This window comes from Lactuca saligna, chromosome 7 (genome assembly GCF_052625555.1).
Source record: "Lactuca saligna cultivar CGN05327 chromosome 7, ASM5262555v1, whole genome shotgun sequence".
Classification (NCBI taxonomy): domain Eukaryota; kingdom Viridiplantae; phylum Streptophyta; class Magnoliopsida; order Asterales; family Asteraceae; genus Lactuca; species Lactuca saligna.
The window spans coordinates 43,513,711-43,537,569 of record NC_136423.1 but is presented as its reverse complement, the minus strand read 5'-3'; the positions used below and the strand labels follow the sequence as shown (position 1 = coordinate 43,537,569).

General features: G+C 31.9%; 2 protein-coding genes across 2 annotated transcripts; one reads left to right on the top strand and one right to left on the bottom strand.

Annotated features, from left to right (window-relative positions):
* Positions 1-8,814: 8,814 nt before the first annotated feature.
* Positions 8,815-12,566, top strand: LOC145006040 (putative protein phosphatase 2C 6). The gene is made up of 4 exons (XM_078965132.1): positions 8,815-9,331; positions 10,914-11,201; positions 11,747-11,852; positions 11,944-12,566. Exons 1-4 carry the CDS (start codon positions 8,888-8,890, stop codon positions 12,255-12,257), a joined length of 1,152 nt encoding a protein of 383 aa, XP_078821258.1. The 5' UTR covers positions 8,815-8,887; the 3' UTR covers positions 12,258-12,566.
* Positions 12,567-15,934: 3,368 nt separating this feature from the next.
* Positions 15,935-22,574, bottom strand: LOC145006131 (putative ABC transporter B family member 8). The gene is made up of 7 exons (XM_078965223.1): positions 22,182-22,574; positions 21,966-22,020; positions 21,486-21,664; positions 20,964-21,421; positions 18,416-20,414; positions 17,278-17,693; positions 15,935-16,526 (listed from the first exon to the last, which is right to left on the bottom strand). The coding sequence occupies exons 1-7, from the start codon at positions 22,437-22,439 to the stop codon at positions 16,172-16,174; spliced, it is 3,720 nt and encodes a 1,239-aa protein (XP_078821349.1). The 5' UTR covers positions 22,440-22,574; the 3' UTR covers positions 15,935-16,171.
* Between the last annotated feature and the right edge of the window lie 1,285 nt (positions 22,575-23,859).

Genomic DNA, 23,859 nt, shown 5'->3' with positions numbered 1-23,859 from the left:
CGCATTCATTATAAGCTGATGTTAGGTTGTTAGATTTGTTGCCCACTACGACTATCCCCCGATATATGCAAGTCACTTCTCGGACAAATATAGTTGATCAGGCTATATCCATCCCAGACTTGACCATATACCCCAAGGCATACTTGTAATGCACCACTCCTCCTTTTATTTTTATGTTCTTCCTAGTTATGACACTACTCGAGCATGTATGCATGTACTTATACTTTTACCAAGAAACTATTTATTTTCTAAAAGTATAGTCATTTGAAAGTGTTTAATCAAAGACTTTTAGTCCTAAATGTGTTTATAGTTTGTATATCTTATGCGGTTCGATATACTTGGTTCACTATAAACATTGCTCTGATACCAATCTGTCACACCCCCAAACCAAGGATGGCGAAAACTTCCGGGGGTGGAGGACTTCATGTGTAGTATCATAACAACAAGTATAATAGTGCTCAAAGTACAAACAAGCAACATAAATATAATTGAAAAAGTTACATCATAGTATATGTTTACATGTTTCTAAATCAATTACATTATGTTGATAAAAATACAATGTTTGACGCCTTAGCATTCCATCCTTAAAAGCCGTTGTTTACTTGTTTTACGGATTCCCTGAGAATACAAGTAGTATTGAAAAAGTGTCAACAATTAAGTTAGTGAGTTCATAAGCTTTTAAAATGAAAGCTTGAAATCCTTTCTTGTAAAAGTAGTGTTTGTTCCAAAAAATCCCATATTTTCTCTCTAAAATGTATTGTAATCTAAAATGCCAAAACTAATAGTATGCTAGTATTTTTTTCCCATTTAAATTCTGAATCATGCAAGTTTAAATCGGCATAAATTGGTTAGTTTAAATGGAAATCCCATAAATCTTGTGTTTGTTAATACCCCATGTGAGTTATTATAACCATACTATGACTTAGTTGGCCTTGTATACGACGTTCTTCAGGCGTCGAAATGTTAATGACATTTGTCACACTAGACCTGCCGGTCTAGCTATTGCATGTAGCTAAGGTGTGGGTTTGTCAAACCCAATATAGATCTATACACAATTATCATGTTTTCCTTACAAGATATTCTGGTTATAATTAAAGAACTTTTGTTGCGCTACTTGGAAGTAACGTGAAGCGAATGTCTCACAATTTATTCATTAACAGATTTATGTAATGTAATAATGAAAACCATTTTTGTAGAAATGTATACTTTCGTATTGTATATGTAACATAAACTATACCTATTATAGTTTATCCAAATGTTTGTAGTGTGTAGTATTCACTTTCTATATAAGTAGAATGTATATAACAAAACGATTCTAGGTTTACCATGCTTCATAATGCATTAATTGTAAAGATAGATAATTCTTACAATTTAGTGAAAAAATTTATGTAACATAATGTATCCAAACAGAAAAACTCATGCAAAATATGAAGACATCAAGGTTTACACTTTGCTCAACAAGTTACAAAGTGTTAATAAAGTTGTAATATGTGAACTTGTTTTTATCATTTCTGCACTGATTTAGAAAAATCACAGAAAATTTATACATGGTCAAAAACTAGATCCGTAAACTCTGAGAGTTTTGAAAATGTGTCTAGTTTGCTCACAATTTTTATTGTGATTTTTAGAAGTGTTTAACTGGTGTGAAAATGTTCATATTCACAGACTAGTCCAAATTCGTAGCTACAGTGGTAGGTAATTTTATAAAAATCACCATAAATTGTAGAAAAATCGTGTGGACATGTGCAAGTAGTCATTTTAAATGTATAAACCTGAACTATTTGCACCTAATACATTTTTGAAAACTAAAAATTTTAAGATGTTCAAAACAGTTCATGAATGAACATTAAGTTTTCTGTTAAAAGCTGTTGTTTGAGTTAAGTTATGTTGTTGGTGTTTTGACCTGTATCCTCCCCTTAAAACTTGAAGAAAACATGAAAATGTGGGGGTATGAACTCACCTGAGTGATTTGCAGTGGATGGATGTTCAAGAAAAAAAGTGTTCAACTCAAGAACACTTAGAAGATTGCTTGAAGATTCGAAGTTCTAACACAAATATGATGGAGTTTGTGTAAGAAACTTATGATTGGATGAAGGATGCTTTTACTTACCAAAAGTAGATGAAGAACTTAAAAATCAGCCTTGAAATCTCGAAATTTAGAGAGAGAAGTGAGAGAGAAAGGAGTTTGTTCTTTGGTGGAGGAGGAGTGAAGTGGGAAGAGAGATGAGGGTTTCCAGCTTTTGTTCAAGAGTATTGCTGGATAAATGGTGGGAAAAGGATAATGAATGACTAGGTATGGGGGAATATTGGCTGGGTATGGCCCTAGAGTGAGTGTGGAAGGTTGCTTGTGTTCTTGTACAAAGGATAAGTCAACACTCCACCTAATAAATTACCCACCATATTTTATTCTTAAATAAAGATTCCCATAAAAATGTGTTTAGATTATGGAAATATGGGGTCTTATATGTTAAAATATAAGTTTGGGTGAAAATCTCGCGTTAAAATCACGAAAAACGGGCTTAAAACACGAAAATGGTCAAACACCGGGAAAAACAGGCGAAAATTCGAAGTCTGGGCCGGAGGTTCGGTCCCTGATGCTTAGAACCGAAAGTAGCAGGGAGCCGAGGGGAGGGATCGGTCATTGGAGATGAACCGAGAGAGAGGGGTTCGGCTGGGAGGTGAGAACCTAGAGAGAGGTTCGGTCAGGTAAGTTCGCAGGCGAGGAAGGGAGGCGAAGGCGAATCTCGCAGGGGAAAGGAAGCGAAATGGACCGAAGGCTTGGTTCATTTCGGTTGCGGATAACTTCGGTTCTGACAGGGCTCGGTTCGGGCAGGCTCGGCTCTGGGGGTTTCGGCTCCTTAGAGAGGGTTCAGCTTTTTAGGGGGCTTCGGCTCCTTAGGGGCTTCGACTTCTTAGGGGACTTCGACTTCTTAAGGGGCTTCGGCTCCTTAGGGTCTCTCCTCTTAGGGAGGTTCGTCTCTAAGAAGCTGCTTTTCGCGTTAACTCTTCGTTTTGCTTAGTTTTTGGCTAAGATAAGGGTCGGGATGATTCGGATGACTATAAAAAGTTGAGAGAGATTTTAAGAGATATTTGGGAGAGATTTCACATACATAGAGAGATTTGGGAGAGATATCACATACATGGAGAGATTTGAGAGAGATTTCACATATATAAAGAGATTTCGGAGAGATTTCACATACTTAGAGAGATTTGGGAGAGATTTAACATACATGGAGAGATTTGGGAGATTTTTCACACACCTAGAGAGATTTCACATACATAGAGAGATTTGGGAGAGATTTCACATACTTAGAGAGATTTGGGAGAGATTTCACATACCTAGAGAGATTTGGGAGAGGTTGAGAGAGACTTTGTTTGTGACCTTTTTGGGTGTTTAGCTTTGCAATGCAAGGTTCATACACCTCGTTAAGCTTAGTTATGATGGTTTTATACCCCCAAGGGATATGAAATAACGTTTTATTGAATAGTTTCATCACTTACCCTGATTAGGGTTTGAAATTTCTGAACGAATGAACTTTCCAAATGATAACTTCTTATTAAAATAATGAATTGCATAATAGTTCATAGTGTAAGCCTCATTATACAAGGGTTAGATGAGTTGACCGGTTTGACCGGTTGACTTTGACTTGATTGGAAATTGACGGTTGTCACAATATCAATAGCCAACTCCTCATCAAAATGCACATTTAGCCTAACAAGGTGATCCACGTAACGTTGCATCCTTTGTAGGTGGCCACAAACAGATTCTCCCTCCTTCATCTTGCATTCCATGAGGGACTTGACCACTTATTATTTTTCTTAACGAGCTCACTTATGGTACTTTTCCATGAGGTCCTTGTTCATCTCGTAGGGCTAGTAATCCTATAAAATCCTTGCAACTCAGGGTCATGGTGGCTACCATGATACAAGCAACTTTTTTTGCATCATCATAGTGCTTCTTATAGGAGGCTAATTCTTCAGGAGTGGGATTCTCTTTGTAAAACTCACTAAGTTCCCTTTCGAGAACATATTCTTTGTTCTCAAATCAAAGGGCCATTTTGATATTTCGTATCCAATCATAGTAATTGGAACCATACAATACGAATTTGGAGCAGATGGAAAGGAAAGAGAAGTTATGGTCATTTGGAGGAGGAGGAACCAGAAGCATCAATTAGAGTAGGCATCTTTTAGTTAGATAAGAACAATCCTTTATATAATAACCCAAAATAAAATATTAAGGCTAGGATCCAACTATATAATTCACAACTTAGAAAATGGATGTCGTAATCTAATTGTAAATTTTATAAAGGTAGGTACATAACGATTTACCAATTCCACCAAAAGAAAACGAAATTTGAAAGAAATTAAAGTAAGTGAAATTCATAGAGCTTTTGAGATTCATTGAAACTATTCAATGACATGTTTAATGTCATATTATGCTCTTCTATTTGTGATTGTGATGCCGATGATCACAAACAAGATGTGAATAATCATGCAAATGTGCTTGGTAACCTCAATGTTGTTTATCATCTCAATTGATGTGATGGTAAACCACACACGCTCCATCAACAATAATAATTTACGAGATACCCATTACAACTCTTTATTAGTCTCAATTAGTGTGTTGGTTGACCACACACGCTCCACTAACGATTTATAAAGTATAATGTGCAACTTCATGTGTTAGCATACAAATTCATATATTTTTTTTAAAGTAACTAAGATTGAGATTTTTAATAAAAAGTTTAGTAACTTTTAAAAGCATTATAATTTTAATGAGAATTAATTTTTTTTTTTTGTCATATAAATCCGTTTAGCTAACGAACCTCCACAAACAAGGAAGTGGTGGGTGAGAATGAACGCTTATTCAATTATCATTTTATAGGCAGTTTTCTTATACCCTCTTATAAACTAGCTTTGTTAATGAAGCGCACAAACGATTTGATTGACTTAGTCTTATACATATAATAAGAATTAAGCTTTTAATTTTGCATATAATATAAGGTGTATTTTAAACTTTTCAAAATATTAGGGTTTATGTTTTAAAATTTGAAATTAATATTCAATTAATTAAATTTAAAATAACTTAATAATAAATTAATTATTAACAATTAAATAAATTAAATGACTAATGAATAAAATTTCCAGTAGTACCCAATTAATCCATTTGTGTATATAATTTCCATGGGTGAACAACTGAACATGCTTTCCTCTATAGATCTTCTGATAAATCATTTGTGCCATCTCTCAACTACAACCACTTGTCAAGACCATTATTTAGTTTAAGTTGATTGAGTATATTACGACAACTATGTAATTCCAGCGTCTCCACAAGTTTTAAGAATATCACATCAACTTTGCATGGATTTGATGATTCCAAAGCATAGAGTGTAGAAAATCTATAGTTTACAAAAGTTCCTCTAGTTGACAAAATTACAAAGATCATACTACTTATTACAAAATTTACCAATCAAGTATCTGAACATGCTAAATTCAACAAAAGGTTTTATCCTATTTTATTATAAGAAAAATCTTTAAAAAGTTCAATATATTTTCATTAAATTTAAAAAAAATCATTATATTATTCTTTTTAATACGTAAAAAACTCTTATATTTTTTAAACTGTTTAATTTAAAATTTTGATTTTGAGATCGGCAAATTCTAGATATCCACAAATGATAGATAACCGGTTTTCAAATCTTTTGCTTGTTACAATCCATTAAATAATAAAAACCCCAAAAAGTATAAGGGGTTTAATATATTAGAAGCATAATCTAGTGATTTTTTCAAAATTTTGGATTAAAATAGATTGTATTGTTTCAGGCTATAAAGTGTTAAATAAGACTTTCACACAATATAACGTTTTAATATATTCAAAAATAATATAATAATTTTTTTTATAAATAAACTTAGATAAAAATATGTTAGAATGTTTATGAAGCTTGGTTTTTATTATAAGCTAATAGTACTATGTAAGAGCTATATCTAAATAGACCCAAAGTTTTCCACCCACATAAATCAGTTAGGTAGATGGGTATTTGTTTATTCAATTTATATATATTAACGACGAATCAAGGTATTTATGTATATAATAGTTTTTCTTTATACATAAATTACTTTTATAGAATTATAAAATATAACATTTTAAAACACAATTTATGTAATAAAAATATTATTATGTATAAATTAACTCATATATTTAAATATTCATTGGTTTGTTTATTACATACCAACCAAGATAAATACTCAATAATTCTAACATTTTGAGACCAAATGCTTGGCTAATAATTGAAGTTTATAAAACAAATTAAATCAAATATAAAAAAGGGCATATTACACGAATCGTCCATCGTGTATGTGTTAAAAAAACACGTTTTGGTCTTTATTTTTAAAAATTAACTCATACTGTCCCCCATTTGTTTTAAACTTGCACGTTTCATCTCTATTGAACAAAAGTGACTATTTTACCCTTATTATTTTTTTTTCATTTTAATTTATTTCTTTTATCATTTTTAGATAAAAAAAATTAAATAAATAGCTCCTTCCATTTTCCTAGCTCATACCTTCGTCCCCTCTTTCTTACGCACTCCTGTCACCAGGCGCCCCGATCATCACTATCGTTTCGAAGCCTTCAAATTTGAAACAAGATTCAAACAAAGCCACCATCTTCTCTATAGATTACCCACCTTATAAAACCACGTGTTCATCATCATCGCTTCGCCACCGTCAATGTTGCCTTATTCTCGATTTTTCTCTCTCCTTACGTACCCACCTCTCTCATCTTTTTTCTCTTTCAAGCATTTTCTTGTCGTTTGTGTGTGAGATCGACGTTGTGTGTGCGAATATGTTGAGGTTACCACCACTATGTTATTCCTTATTTTGGATTCGGGTATTTATTTGGTGACTAGCTTAAAATTTTGTATTACGATTTCCTTTTCTGATCTAAGTTTATGCAGTAAGCTTAGGTTTTGGTTTCAATTTTTGGATATTCATTTTCATATTCATTTTGGTTTTAGATGGTATCATTTGATTTGTTGTGGTAGGGGTTGTCAGATAAAAGGTAGTGTCTGGTGATTGTCGGTGATGGTGGAGATTTCCAATGGTGGTGGTGGTTTAGTGTTCAACAAAAGAGAGAAAAAGATATATATATATATATATATATATATATATATATATATAGAGAGAGAGAGAGAGAGAGAGAGAGAGGTGGGTAGGGAGAGAGAAAAATTATTTCTAAATGATTAATTTTTTTAATAATTAGTAATAGTAAAAAATGTTAAAAATAAATGAAAAAAAATTGAAAATGACATTATAATCATTTAATGTCTCACAATGAATGAAACGTGCAAATGCAAACTAATGGAAGATGAAGCGTGTAACTTTTTACCATGTAAAGGACACTCTGAATTAATTTTTAAAATAGAGAATAAGTGTGCTTTTTGATACATGCATAATAGACGATTCGTGTAATTTAATATCTTTAATGTTTTTTTAGTGTCTGAAAAATTTCATTAGAAAATGAAAAACACTACTAAAAAGCTACAAATGCAACCTACAAAATGTTTGTATTTTTTTTTTTTTTTTTATCTTAGTTCAAGCTTAGATGTTCTTTTAGTTTTGAGTAATCTCTTTCTAGAAAAGAATTGAATCCTCACTCATCACCTATTCTTTTCCTCTAAATGTGCTTTGATCAAAGGCGACAATAGATTGATTTAAACCTTTTCAGTAACTATAGTGGTTTCTTTCATTTCTTTTCTTTCTTTCCTAGAGCTATTGGATCATTTGAGTACATTTAAATAAGAAAGACTAGGACTTACTAGCTTCCTTTCCTCCTAACCAACTTGCTACAATATCTATGTAATTGAGTTGGTTTTATGTAAGCAGGGGTAGGGATGACCTATGTAAGTAAGGGTAGGGATGGCGCTCATATCTAATAACTTTCCAGTAGAGGCATTCATCCATGTCTTGGTTGTATTATTAATCCTGAAAAGCTAATCTAGTCTCCTCCCCTTTGCCTTTAGGATATATTTGTTTTTTTTTACTTATAAAGATCTGTCATATATCCCACATTGGTATCATATGATTTTGTAAATGTTTATATATGTTGGAGTATCTCTTCTCTTTATAATGACTCATTTTCAGAATAATTCAGAGATTTCATATATATCTTACATAACATCAGACCTATTATCTACCTCCCAATGATTTAACATATCCATTGTATATCATTATCAAGCCTTCATATCTAACCATAAATGCTAGTGTCTAGTGTATCTCATATTGATGTCATAAAATCCTATAAATGTTTATATTTTGTGAAGTTACTCATTTAACATGTCCATTGTATATCATTATCAAGCCTTCATATCTAACCATAAATGCTAGTGTCTAGTGTATCTCATATTGATGTCATAAAATCCTATAAATGTTTATATTTTGTGAAGTTACTCTCTATATCGACTCTTTTGAAAATAATACCAAATATTATATGATTATTAATAGTAATTCATAAGATTAAATCCTAACATCTTATAATTTATATCAATTTATATTTTTCTTTCATTTCTTAAACATATTCCAATTTTTTTACAAATAAATCATTTGATAAAGAAACAATTACACGTGTTATTGTATTTAATGATGTGGGGAAATATCGGGGGTAGTTTATGTAATTAACCATTATTAAGGTTAAATATTGGACCAGTCCATATGTGTTTACTTGTGTATGGGTGACGATTGCGTGTAGCGTCGCCTCATGTCCCCCTCATACGTGTCATCATCTCTGGCCCCCTTTCTCCTTCATTTTATTTCACACAATCATCATTCTCCATTCTCCATTAACACACATACACACATTTTCACATTACTACTGTGTGTGTTTTCAACAATGCTCATGGATTCCGAAGACGGAGATGCTAACCACGTTGACTCGTCGGAGATTTCGTCAGCGAGTTCAACGGTTTCATCGATATTTAGCAGCAGCGATGTCGACGTTTCCAGCAATCTCTCCATAACCAGCAGCTCCTCCGGCGAGATTTTAGCTGCGGCGGTGGTGCCGCTTACGTTGACGACGGTGGAACATGAAGGTGAAGAAGGAGGAGTAGGTAGGAAGTTGAAGAAGTGCGTTGGGAGGAATAAGGGAGTCGCTTGGGGGTTTAGGTCTGTAATCGGACGGCGGAAGGAGATGGAGGATGCGGTTGCGGTGGTGCCGGGATTCATGTCGCATACGTGCGATCGCGTCGGAGGATGTACGAATCCTGGTTCTGGAACCTCCGTCGAGATCTCTCCGATTCATTTCTTCGGCGTTTACGATGGCCATGGTGGATCACAAGTAAGCTACCTTCTTAAATCCTGTCGTAAATTTTCAGTTTCAGATTCAAATTTTACGAAAAAAATCATACACATTTGGTCAAAATCAAATCGAATTTGTTATTTGTGAATCATTTCATCGTCTTCCTTTCATTTTCATTCATTATCGTAAGATGGAATTGATGTCCATCTCTTGTGTGAATCACTTCATATTAATCGATAAGTTTTTTCTCCACATTGAAGATATTGTTCATCAGACAAGACTTGATTACTACTTATTAATATTTAAAGATAACGAAAATTCCAAAATTTTATATAGTTGACCATAAATTCTTGATATATTTCATGAGCATCAGAGCATTAACTTATTAACTTATTATCCATAGTTTCATACACAATAATTTTTTCTCATGTATAATAATATGTGTTTTTAAAATATTATATAACTAAATATAATTTTATAAAGCATAAATTATTTACCATGTAAAAAACTGTGTTCACGAGTCATTTTTTTTTTTTAATTGACAACACATATAATAGAAAGAAAGATGATTACTACATAACAATCTTTCCTACATACAGAAATTTGTATTTTAAAATATTATATTATATATTTTGTAAATCATAAATTTTATTTATGGATATTTCTAACGAAAACACGTAATCAGAAAAATAAAACGAAAAGGAAAAGTAACTAATAAATTATGCCAGCTTTTATGAATGTAAATACAATATAGTTGATTCTGACTTGCATGACACGTAGCGTGTCGGGAGTGGTTATTGTGAATAGCATTTATCATTTTTCTTTGTCTTTAGCACACGTGTTTGGTGTTTCTCTTCCAAGCGACTTTAATAATTAAAAAAATTAAAATACTTTAGAATATTTTATAAATTGAAAAAGAACACGACTTTCTATTTCACCATTTTACTATTTTAAATTAAATTGAAAACAACAGTTTTGTTTTTCAAAATTCTGAAATTAATTCTTTTTGTATTTTTCACACAATAATTAGTCTCTTTTTCTTCTAATTGTTATATAGTAAGCACAAATTTTATCGTTTGAACAAAAATAATAATAATAATAATAATAATAATACTTTTTGCATGTTGTCATATTTAAAAGACACGAATGTTATTATTATTTTTGTTATCTTTTGAGTTGGAAAGTACGAGAAAAAAACAAGCTGATAATCATACAAAAAAAACTCATATTAATATATTTCAGATTAAACGTTATTTTAATCGGAAAGAACAATAAAGAAATCCTAACGTATCTGCTTTAGAAAAATCTCGAGAAGATTTGGCTTGAGTAAGTCAAATAATTCATAAACACTCATTTGACTTTTAAACCGATAGTTTCTACTTTCTATCTGACACATAACATTATTTATTTGTATTAAAATGGAGTAGATTTGGTTTAGATAGTGATTAATATCTAATTCTTCGACTACTTTTACACCATATTTTCCACCTAAATATTCCACCGATTTTTCCCTCTTTTAACTTATATTATGGATTTTAGTGCATAGTGAAAATGGAGCAAAATAGTACAATAAATAATAAAGTAAAAACAATTTTTTTTTTTTTTTTTTTTTAATTACCAGGTGGCGAAATTCTGTGCGGAGCGAATGCACGAAGTGATAGCAGAAGAGTGGGATCAAGAAGCAGCTAACGGCCGTAAATGGAAACAAAGATGGGAGTCGGTGATGTCCAGTAGCTTTGAAAGGGCCGACAATGAAGTTTTATCAGAAGCTGCAGCACCTGAAATTGTCGGATCCACCGCAGTTGCGGTGGTGTTATCCGGTTGCCAAATCATCGTATCCAACTGTGGTGATTCCCGAGCAGTGCTTTTCCGTGGCACGGAATCCATCCCTTTAACAGTTGATCAGAAGGTCTCAAAGATTCTCAACTTATGCCAAATCTCAACACTTATTCATTTTCACCTACGATCACAAAAATATTGAGTAAATTACACGAATGGTCCTTATGGTTTGGGGTAATTTGCACGTTTGATTCCTAATTTACTTTTTTAACTCGGAAGGTCCCTACTGTTTGTTTTTTGTTACACGTTTGGTCCATTCTATTTTTTTTTGTTACGCGCTTGGTCCCTGTCTTATCTAAAAAAACTATTATTTGAATATGGAAAAATGATGGGATAAGTAGGATAAAGTGAGGGGAGTGGGGTCGAGAGTGTGTTTATTTAAATAAATTAAAAAATCAGAGGCAAACTAGTCTTTTTAGGTAAGACAGGGATCAAGCGTGTAACAAAAACAAATAATAGGGACCTTCCGAGTTAAAAAAATAAATTAGGGACCAAACGTGCAAACTACCCTAAACCATAGGGACCATTCGTGTAATTTACTCCAAAAATATTTTAATTTTTATGGATATTCTTAAAAAAGTTTAAATAATATCTTGTATTCCATTCCTTCTATAGCCCGATAGAGAAGATGAACTCTTGAGAATCGAAGAACAGGATGGCAAAGTCATAAATTGGAATGGAGCAAGAGTATTTGGAGTCCTTGCCATGTCACGAGCGATTGGTAATCCCACATTTTACTCAATTTTATTTTATGAGTACAAAGTATCAGTATCAGTATCAGTATCAGTAACCATCTCTGTAAATATATCCAGGTGACCGATACTTAAGACCGTGGATAATTCCAGTACCTGAAATAACATTCACAACAAGAACCGATGAAGACGAGTGCTTGATAATAGCAAGTGATGGGCTTTGGGATGCGATGTCAAACACTGAGGTGGGTGAGGTGGCTCGTCGGATTTTGCGGCGGCGGCGGCGGTCTGCCGCTAGTGAAGTACCGGCGGCGCAAATCCTGGCTGACAGCCTGATTGAGATAGCTGTGGGAAGAAATAGTTCAGATAACATATCGGTAATTGTTGTTGATCTTAAATCAAAGAGAAAGCATCATCATATATCATCGTCATGATGATAATACATGAAAAAAAGAACTTGTTAAATGATCTGAACAGATTAAGAGCTTAGATTAAGAGCTTGTATAAAGCTGACTAGTTTTCGAGTTGGTGAACAAGATCATGATACCTAACTTTTACTTGGTTTTGATCCCTTATCTATTCAGACATGCTGAGTATAAGAAACTGTGATGAGTCAGGATGATGATGATGATGATGTTCTTGGTGAACATATGAGCATTTAAGTGTGTTATTTAACATGTGATTATTGGTGCTCGTTGGTTTTGATCAACAAGGTTATTATTAAGTTATTTTGTTATGTAATTTATCGAAGTTTATCAACGTCATATGATTAATGTTCTTGTTTGACCGATCGTCAAATGACATTTGATGCTGGTGTATTGCGTTACAACCGAAATATATTGATTATTGAGCATTTTAGATGTTTATGTAATGTTAAAAATTGGTTGTGAAAAAAAATAATTAATATTTTTATTACTTTGGTTTGATTCTCTAGTACCAGAAACAAAAGGATTCCTCAAAATAATTCGGCGGATAATATTACAATAGGTTTTCAAAACGTAACTATTTGTATTTAATATAAAGTTTCTAAAAGATATAACAAAATAAATAATAAACTAATATAAAAACAAATCCAGTTAAAATGTCCAATTTGGTGAGATCCGGTCCAAGGGAAGTCCAAATAAAGCCTAATCGTATTAAGTCCGGTCAAGGATATGGCCTGACTAATGACTATCCGTCTATCCGGCTGGATAAAACCCAGTTTCGGATTTTTTTTTGGTTACTACTTGGGGTTAGATACGAACAAAAAGGCCAGTATTGAAACAAAAAAAAAAAACCGAGAGTGAACCAATCTAAAATGAGACTGGACTGGCTTGTGACCGTTTTTGAAAAAACAAAAACAGACTGTTTTGTGATTGGTCCCAAAAAGACCGGGCGTTCTAAGATTGACATAAGACGGGTCGAAGGCCGACTTGGAACCAGTCAGAAGCAAAAGTTTATATACATATAAATTTTGTTTTAATTACAAATTTATTAATCACGATTACCTAACTTCTTTCTTTTATTAAATTTTAATGTTTCATTTGATTAGTTCTTAATGTATCATTTTAGTGTGAATCGTATATATTTGTTAACATAAAAAAATCAAAATCGAAACCAAAAAACAAAAAAGAAAAAAATATATATCGAAGCCGAACCTAAAAAGTTTGAAACCGCACTGAAAAAAGTGCTGACAAAGACCGCAAGATCAATTCGAAAAAAGACCAAATCGAAAAAGACCAGTCTGAGAAAACCATATCGTGACCATCTAAAAGAAGTCCGGTCTAAAATCAACAATGTGTATCTCCACATCGAATTAAATTTATGTTTAAAAGTGAATTAAAATCATCTTATGGATTAGTGAGTCATAATTTTATGTACCAAAACATAAATAATAAAATAAGTAGTTAAAAGGCAATTAAATCGACATGTTCAAATATTTTCTATCAACTAACAATACTTAGATGTGTTTAGCGTATATAATTTAAATTAGGGAATATGACTTATAAAGGTAATTAACTTTTCGGTATGTTTACATCTGGGTAACTATCTTTTTTTTTTTTTTTTTTTACACATTTAGGTAACAAACTTGTTGGAAATGTTCACATATAACCATTATGACCTGCTATAGTAGGTTAAATCCTAGATGTAAACGATTTCAATAAGTTTGTTATCTAGATGTGTACAAAAAAAATAGTTATCCAAATATGAACAAAACGAAAAGTAAAAATTAAATTACATGAATGGTCCCTATGGTTTTGGGGAATTTGTGTTTTTGGTCCCTAACTTATTTTTTTTTTAACTTGGATGGTCCTTATTGTTTATTTTTATTGCGCGTTTGGTTCCTATCTTACCTAATGAGACTATTATACCTTATTAATTTATTTTTTAATTAATTTTCTTATTTATCTATTTATTTTTTTGTATATTTAAAAAATTAATAGACCACCCTACTGTTTATTTTTTAATTAATTAATTTTTTTTTTAACTCGGATGGTCTCTACTGTTTATTTTTGTTACGCGTTTGGTTCATGTCTTACCTAAAAATACTATTTCGCCACTATTAATTGTTTTTAATTAATTTTCTTATTTATATATTTATTTTTTATATATTTAAAAAAATTAATATACCCCACATATCTGTATCTCCTCACCGTAATCCTGAAACCACATTTGAAAATTTTAATTTGAGTCTTACCGATCATTTTCTTATCTCTCATCCTCCCCAACTTCTATTTCTTTTTCCATCTTTAGTAACATCAACGTTTTCACCATCCTTTCTTTTTTTGGTACTTGAACTCTAGCGAACCAACACCATAACCTACAGTCTCTTCATCATTAGTGCGTTGTGGTATTGATTCGACAGAGTTAAAGGACCGAAAAAAGAAATGATGATGAAGACGTCGATATCATTAAAAATGGAAAATAAATAGAAGTTGAGAAGGATGAGAGACGGGATGGCGAGGAGATACATATATGCGGGGTCTACTAATGTTTCTTAAATACATAAAGCATAAGTACATAAACAAGAAAATTATTTAAAAAAATAAATTAATAAGGACACAATAGTCTTTTTAGGTAAGACATAGACCAAGCTCGCAACAAAATTAAACAGTAGGGACCATCTGAGTTAAAAAAAATAAATTAATTAAAAAATAAATAGTAGGAGTCATCCAAGGAGATACAAATATGTGTGGTCTATTATTTTTTTTTAATATGTAAAAAATAAATACATAAATAAGAAAATTAATTAAAAAATAAATTAATAAGGGCACAATAGTTTTTTAGGTAAGACAGAGACCAAACGCGCAACAAAAATAAACAGTAGGGATCATCCAAGTTAAAAAAATAAGTTAGGGACCAAAAATACAAATCCCCCCAAACTACAGGGACCATTCGTGTAATTTAATTTTTACTTTTCATTTTGTTCATATTTGGGTAACTATTTTTTTTGTACATATCTAGGTAACGAATTTGTTGAAAGCGTTTACATCTAAGATTTAACGTGTTATAGCAGGTCATAATGGTTATATGTGAACACTTCCAACAAGTTTGTTACTTAAATGTGTACAAAAAAAAGATAGTTACCCAAATGTAAACATACTGAAAAGTTAATTACCTTCATAAATCATATTCCCTTTAAATTATTCAATGTTGGCAAGACACCTAAAATAGTTTATAACCTACCTTATATAAAGGTACGTGAAATGACGTATTGAGAAATTAGAGATATGAATAGATAAGTTGGCAAATGTAAAGGAAAATTTTAATTTTGTTTATGAGAAATTTTTTTTCATAACCCTATATATATATATATATATATATATATATATATATATATATATATATATATATATATATATTAGTTATTCAACAAATTACATGAATTTATTATAACAATGATGTGTCAAAAGATCAACATAAAGAATTGCTTCAATTTATTCAAATTTAAGCATGGAGTAGTTGATAAATTGACTTATGAATATGAAAATATTATTTCATCTTACTCAATTCTGAATATGAATTGTAACGATGTTATGGTTGCTTTTCAGAAATTTCTTGACACCAATGATCTTTTGAAGATTGTGAATGTTTCAAAACAAATAAAAATTTGTAAAAATTCTTCCTCAAATGATAAATCAAATCTGGATTACAAATTTGTTGATTTAAATGATAGTTGCACACCACTTTTTAGATAAAATGCCCAATTAAGGATATAAACATTTCATCAAGGTTACATATAAATCATCCCAACAATAATCCGATTTTAGTCATGTTACCCAACAATCGCTCAATTACAAGCACATTTCATCGGGTACTCTCACAACCCTCATTACTATATACATAAAAATAGCATTAAAAGAAAACCTTATGTTTTCTGAAGATTAGCTAGTTCAAAGAAGGCCCCTTTCTTGTTCTTAAGTTGATTATAAGTTCCTTGTTCCAAAACTTTCCCTTCAGACACAAAAGCAATTGAGTCAAGGTGTCTTATTGTATTAAGTCGATGTGCCACTACAACTGTAGTCCTTCCAACCATAATTCGATCCAATGCTTCTTGAACAACTTGTTCTGATTGGACATCAAGAGCACTTGTAGCTTCGTCTAGTAGTAAGATTATTGGGTTGCGAATAATTGCTCTAGCAATTGCTATTCGTTGTTTTTGTCCACCTGATAACTGTACTCCTCTTTCACCACATTCGGTTTCATATCCGTCTTTTAGTGCCCTGGATAGATTGTATATGTAAAAAAATAAGGCTTTTGTTTTCGTTTTTTTTTTTTTTTTTTTTTTTCATTATTGAGTCGTTTGTTGAATGAGTGAATAAGTAATGATGTGTATATGGATAAAATGTTGTTTCTAGATTGTGACTAAATGTTCATTTATCTTTATATTACAAAAAACAAATTTCATAAAAGTCATTGATTTTAACATGGGAGGAGTTAGATAAGTACAATGGTTGGTGTCTTAAATCTTTATACATGAGAAGCCACTTTTTTTGGTCTAACTCATAACTCATTAAATCATTATGTCTAAATTAAATTAAAAAATAATACAATGCAAATAAAAGCTTTTTATGTCAAATAAGTTGGGGAAAATCAAATATAATGTTGTAGAGGTTTTTCAATTAAAAAGCCTTTTTTACTTTTTTTTTTTTATTTTTATTTTTTAAATTTGTTTGTGTAGTAAAACTAACAAGTTTTGCGAAATTAACCTTTTCATAGTTTTAAATTTTATCTTTTATCCTTTAATTTTATTTATTATAAATAAAATCGTTTTTTTATGTTTAATATAATGTAAAATAGATATATAAAATTTCAAAACTTGTAAATGATATATTTTAACTTTATAACTAAATTAAAAAAAGTTAGAAATTTTCTGAAATTTAGGAATATATTAACATTTGAAAAACAATTAAAAATATATGAATATATTAACGTACGATCAATATTATATTTATTTGCGTAAAATATACTTACGAGATGAAAGTATGAGCATTTGCAGCTTTAGCAGCTTCAACTAATTCGTTTTCAGAAGCATCAACTTTCCCGAAAATAATATTGTCACGAATTGTGCCTGAATATAAAACAGGCTCCTGGCTAACGAGTGCCATATGCTTTCTATACCATTCGATGTTGAACATTCGTATGTCTACTCGATCTACTTTCACTGTACCTCTGTCTGTATCATAGAATCTTTGGACCAATGCAATAACTGTTGACTTTCCACAACCACTTTTCCCAACCAATCCAATGCTTGTTCCAGGTTTTACTTCTAAACAAAATTCTTTTAAGATTAATGTCTCGGGTCTACATGGATATGCGAAATCGACTTTTCTTATTTCTATTCCGCCACTTAGTTTTTCCAACTTTACTCCACTGCTTCCATCTCCATCCTGCTTTTCATTCGATCATTAGTTGGTTCTTTTATTTAAAACAATACCATAAAGGGGCAATAAACTATTTGTTTTTTTTTTTTTTCTTTTTTTCTTTTTACAAAATCCATTTAAAAAACAATTCAAATAATGATACTTTGTGAACATAAAATTCTAAATGAATAACTTTTGATAATATTTTTTTAGAAGGAATGTGTTTTGTGACGAAAAAAATTGTATTGGTGTCATTTTATATTATAAATTAAATGTATATTATTTTTATTTATGATATATATTAAGTTTTTTATGTCTTTCAATTTAAAATTTTAGTGCTTTTCAAAACTAAAACAAAGGCTAATATCGAAAAATAATTTATATATTGTGTTTTTTTTCTTAATTTTATTTATATTTTTTTCTTGAAAAAGATCTTATATATTTCTATTTTCCGATTTTGACATTTTAACCGTTTTTCTGAAAAACTTATCAAATATGAGTGTTTTTTCGGAAATAAAGATCTAAGATTTTTTTTTGAAAAATATTAAAAGGCTGAGAGTTTATTGAGAAAAAAGTAAAAATTCGAGTGTCTTTTCGGAAAAATGAAAAAAATATAATTTTTTTTTTGATAATAAAATAATATTAAGATTTAAACGGAACATATAAGGTTATTTATTTATTTAATATTAATCCTAAAAACAAAATACATATTTAAATTAAAAACTGAGATTTGGTGATTGGCTACTTACATGAACATTGGTGGAGATTAGTGATTGGCGATCAAGAATTGAGAAAACCGAAGCAACAGCTTTGGAGCCTTTAGCTATGTCGGAAGTCATACTTCCGGCATCAGCTATTACTTTTCCGGTGCTGATCAGAATAAAGAAAGTCTTGAAAACGTCACCGGCGGATATCTCTCCGGCGTTGACCAGCTTCCCACCATACCAAAAATCCAAAGCCCAACATATAAAAGTCAAACCTTGAGCTGACCCGATTCCGATTCCGGCCAACCACGCCTTCTTCCTCGCTTCCCTTCTCGGCCCATCTTGAGCTTTGTCAAAAAGCTGAAGAACAATCCCTAAACTTTGAAACGAAGTCACAATCCGATGATTATAAACAGCCTCAACAGCAATCTGAGTGCTTTGATTCTGATACTTTATGAAGTTTGCAGACATTGTTGAAAGTAACACTTTTCTTGCGTAGAAACAGAGAATCGTTAGGGGTTGAACTGCGATCATCACAAGTGCAAGCTTCCAAGCCACGATTAAACCCATAACCATCGCGATCAACACCCCTGATCCCGTTTGGATTAGTAACGACATTCTGTCAGCTACAAGAGATTTCACCATTGAAGCTTCGTTGCTTAACCTCGAGCATAACGCACCGCTTGCGTTTTCTTCATCGTCAAACCAGGCCGTTTCGAAGGTCAAGATCTTTTCAAGCATTTTCAGTCTGATTCTTTTGGTTAATTGCTCACCCATGTATGCGAAGTTGTAATGCTGTAAGAGGTTAACGAGGATAGAGATGATGGAAAGTGAACAGAAGATTATGGAGTAAGTTCTTATTCGGGAATTCATCTCTTCGTGATTTAGTACAAAAAAAGCTGAAATCATTCCTCCTACTGTTAACGCGTACACTGGTTGCACAGCTCCAAACGTCGCCGCTGCTAAGCTCCCAATCACCGCTTGTTTCCATTCCGGTGAGTTTAGAGCAAGGAGTCGGGAGAACGAAGGCGGTGGGTGATTTGTTGATGATAGCAATTGTGGATCGTTGAAAGGCATCGGTGAATCGAACATTGCTGGGCTTGATTTCGACGTGCTTAATCTCGAAGCACTGCTTTTTGTCACCGGAGTGTGGTGTTCGTCGTTAAACGAGCTGAATTGGCGCTGAAGTTTGACTAAATGGGCGTACTGACCTGTGTGACTGTTGATTAATTCGGTGTGTGGGCCTTGTTCGATAACCCTACCTTCACTCATGACTGCAATCACATCTGCGTTTCGTATCGTTGCAAGCTTGTGAGCAACCACCATTGTTGTTCTTCCCATGGAAGCTTGATCAAGAGCAGTTTGAACAAGTTTCTCCGATTCTGAATCAAGTGCGCTCGTAGCTTCATCGAGAAGAAGAATCACAGGGTTTTTAATAATCGCTCGAGCAATCGCTATCCTCTGCTTCTGTCCCCCCGATAACAACGCCCCTCTTTCACCGACCTTCGTTTCATATCCTTCCGGAAGCTGCCGGATGAAATTATGAGCATTGGCCGCCGTTGCAGCAGCGATTACTTCCTCCATTGTTGCATCGATCTTCCCAAACATAATGTTTTCTCGAATCGACGTTCCAAACAGCGCGTGCTCTTGACTTACGAGTCCCATTTGTGCTCGCAACCATTTCAACTGTAGTTTTTTGATATCGATTCCATCAACACGAATAAATCCTCGATCTGCGTTGTAAAATCTCTGAACCAAAGCAATGGCGGTGGATTTACCACTACCACTTGCTCCCACTAGAGCGACAGTGCTTCCTGCTTCGATTTTGAGGTTGAAATCTTTGAGAATAATGGAGTTAGGTCTTGAAGGATATGTGAATTCGACATTTTCGAATTCAATCTGTCCGTGGATTTCATCAGGTACAAGTCCTTTGATGTCTTCACCATCGATTTCTGGGACTCGATCGATTCTATGGAAGATTCTTGCTGCTGCTATTGATGCTTCTGTGAAGTGATTCAGTTCCGGTAATGCCATCCCAAGAGCTCTTCAAAAACAAAACCACCATTCAGAATCATATTTCCGGATATGACCATTTTGGTCCCTAAAATACAGTTTCATTACATTTTGATCCCTAACATTTTGACATATATTTCAGATAAAATCTATTCTTTAGTTTTACACAAATTAACTATTATGTATTTTCCAAAAAATGTTGGCAAAATATTGTGTTTTTTCTAAATTTTTTTTTTTTTTTTTATGTTTTTCTTTTAGAAAAATAAATTAGGTAGAAAAGCAAAAACGAAAAATTCCATTAGTGTTTTGGTTTAAGGTGTAAAAAAATAAAGAATCCAGATATCATCAAAATTTGAAGTTTTATTTTTAAAATACACATGATAATAAAATGACAAATATAAAGATACGGGTAAAATGGTCATTTGTAAAAATCGATAGTTTAGCTTTTAACTTAAAATGATTTAGGCACTAAACACATGACAACTATTTTTTAATCAAATTATTAGATCATATTGTAAAAAATCAACAAACCAGGAAAACAAAAAATATAATTAACAAAAAAACGAAGAAAATTACTTACAATCCACCTAACACGAATGCAAGACCGGAGGTGTAAACCCGCCCTCCGCTTTCTCCTTTATACATAACCAAACGGCTTCCATACCACGCGATCAATGCCCAAATAGCAAAAGAAAGACCAGTGCTCCCAACAGCAAGACCTTTCGCGATACCTTGTTTCAAACCCATTTCGGTTGTGCGGTCTAAAATCATCGAGTACTTTTTGACAATCATTTTCTCGGCAGTAAACGAGTAAACAGTTTTTATGGAAGCAAGAGCTTGTTCCACAATACTGTTTGCTTTACTGTATTCTAAAAACGATTTTTTTGACAAAAACAACAGATATTTTCCGTAGATAAGACCTGGAATAATCAAAAAAACTGTAGTTGGAAAAGCTACCAAAGCCATCCTCCATGAGAAATATGTGCAAAATGCTAGTCCCGATAAGAACATCGACGTGTACATCAAGAATTTCGGAATCTACAAAAAGTTAAAATGAATTAGTGACGGTTTGTTTGCGGGTGTCGCAATAGGTTGTGGTTACCTTTTCGCTAAGGACTTCTTGGAGGAGGGAGGTGTCTTTTGAAATGCTATTGATGATTTCTGAAGTTGTTGCTTCTTGTGAATCAAAGAAACCAACTTCTTGTCGTAAAATAGCCTCCAAATATTTGTAACGAATTTTTAGGACTTGACGTTCGCTTATTTTACTCCAACAATATCCTTCTGTAGACAATTGATTGATGAGTTAAATCAAGAAATAACAATTATTTTTGTTTATTTGTGTATTACATAAAATATATCTAATTATAACGGTGTACCTTTGTGTTATTTCCTTATTAGGACATTATACCTATAAAAATATACCTAATTATAGTAGTAGTAAAAAAATGCTATAACATGAACAAGTGCAAGTATATCATTATTATAATAAACAAATCAAAGAAATTATGTAATGATTTCGTGTATTTAACCCTTGATTAGCATTTACACAGTAAAAAACCGAAACAAAAACATAGAAACTTACCCATAAACGCCATTACCATCACCCCTAAACCGATGTACACGAAAGCCAAACTACACTGGTACAAAACACAAACATTCAAACAAAACCAAATGAGACAATAGAGTGGGTTTAAAAATAGTTTTTGTGACATTACAATTCTCTATTTCTGCAAATTTTTGTAACAACAAAAGAAAAATGAAATCAGAATTCAAAAGAGTACAGAAAATGCATGCTAACCTTTTCAATTTCGTGCATAAAGTTTTCTGGGTTTCGTTGAACACCTTTGCCATAACCCAAACTATTAAAAAGACGACTAACAAAAACCAATAAAACATTTGTAGACATCCCATCTCCAATTGCTCCAAGTGTGCCCAAAACTATCAACAACTTGTCATACCAATCGGCATAACGGAAAATTATAGTTATGGACTTTTTCCTTTTCTTCTTCATGTTCTCCTCCATTGATTTCTCCGGCGACTTGGTCGGAGAACTCATCTTTCCGGTGAGTTTCTTGGAACAAGTGGAAGTGGTGGATGGTTTGGTTTAAATATTTGAAGATGATATATATCTGTACATATATATATAGAGTAATAGAGAGCTGTTGTGGGTGGTATATATGTGGAAAGATGTGTAAAGAACAGAAAATGAAAAGAATACGGAGTATATTTCTTGACTGTCGAATCGTAAGCATGAAAGAGATAATTGGTTTTTGTCCATGCACCTTTTCTATCTTACTTTATCTTTTTTAATTGGTTTTCTATTCGTTGATTATTGTTTCTCCTGTTTGTCTTCTTTCGTGGTGAAAATGATGGCTGTGTAATCGTTAAAATGAGTTCATGTTGTTAAAGTTATATTTGATTACTGGCTGGAAACTATTTGTTAGTCGATAAAATTAACATCCGGTAAATGTTAGTAAATAAGCTAATTGTCGAACTAAAGTGATATATATATATATATATATATATATATATATATATATATATATATATATATATATATATATATATATATATATATACACACACACACACACACACTAGCAGTGTACCCGCGCAAAGCGGCGGGGCGTGTAAATTCTTTCGATGATATGTTTCCTCTATAAAAATGTTATGTTACAAAAGAAAGTACATGTCGAAGACAAAATAATCAAACTATGGTGTTATTTGGGAGATGAAGTCATTTTTTGTTCCTGGACGGTAGACTTTATAGCAGAGGAGGGAACAAAGAGGTATATGCGATTGGAGGGATATTTGAATCAACATGCTAAATTTAAGGATATCTAAAAGGGTTCAAAATTTGAATGAATCCGGGATTTGAGGAAACCATATCAAATTGTTGAGAAATATAAGGAGATTTAATAATAAATATTTGAATTCAAAATTTGGTTAAAATTTAATATTATTTTAGTAATGGTTACTTGTACTATCAGCTTCATCATTTGGACGTCTTAAAAAATATTATTATTATAATCAATCTATTTATAGAAATAGTTAGATTTCTTTTATAAGATAGTATATATATATATATATATATATATATATATATATATATATATATATATATATATATATATATATATATATATATATATATATATATATATAGGTGGGTTCAATTGAGAAAATAAATAATATTGAGAATAAATGAATCATTCTCAGTCACTCATTAAATTAGCCTCTAAACATAAAGAACACAGTGACAAACTAATAAATATGATATAATATTCAATCACAAATATGTAAGTGTAGAGAATTAGATAATGATTGAAATTCATTCTAATTGATCGTTTGTCATCCAAAATTCTTTTCCAACCTTCAACAATCATTCAGATTTCTTCAATTAAATCATCGATCAACGTCATCCCGTGTTAATCAATCATCGATATTCGTCAATAACACGTGTTGACAACAAAAAT

Coding starts and splice junctions, on each gene's coding strand:
- LOC145006131 (XM_078965223.1), bottom strand. CDS start 22,439: ATGAGTTCTCCGACCAAGTCGCCGGAGAAATCAATGGAGGAGAACATG. Junction 21,422..21,485: donor AAGAAGTCCTTAGCGAAAAG/GTAACCACAACC, acceptor AACTTTTTGTAG/ATTCCGAAATTCTTGATGTA. Junction 17,694..18,415: donor TAATCTCCACCAATGTTCAT/GTAAGTAGCCAA, acceptor AATGAAAAGCAG/GATGGAGATGGAAGCAGTGG.
- LOC145006040 (XM_078965132.1), top strand. CDS start 8,888: ATGCTCATGGATTCCGAAGACGGAGATGCTAACCACGTTGACTCGTCG. Junction 9,332..10,913: donor ATGGCCATGGTGGATCACAA/GTAAGCTACCTT, acceptor TTTAATTACCAG/GTGGCGAAATTCTGTGCGGA. Junction 11,202..11,746: donor CTTTAACAGTTGATCAGAAG/GTCTCAAAGATT, acceptor TTCCTTCTATAG/CCCGATAGAGAAGATGAACT.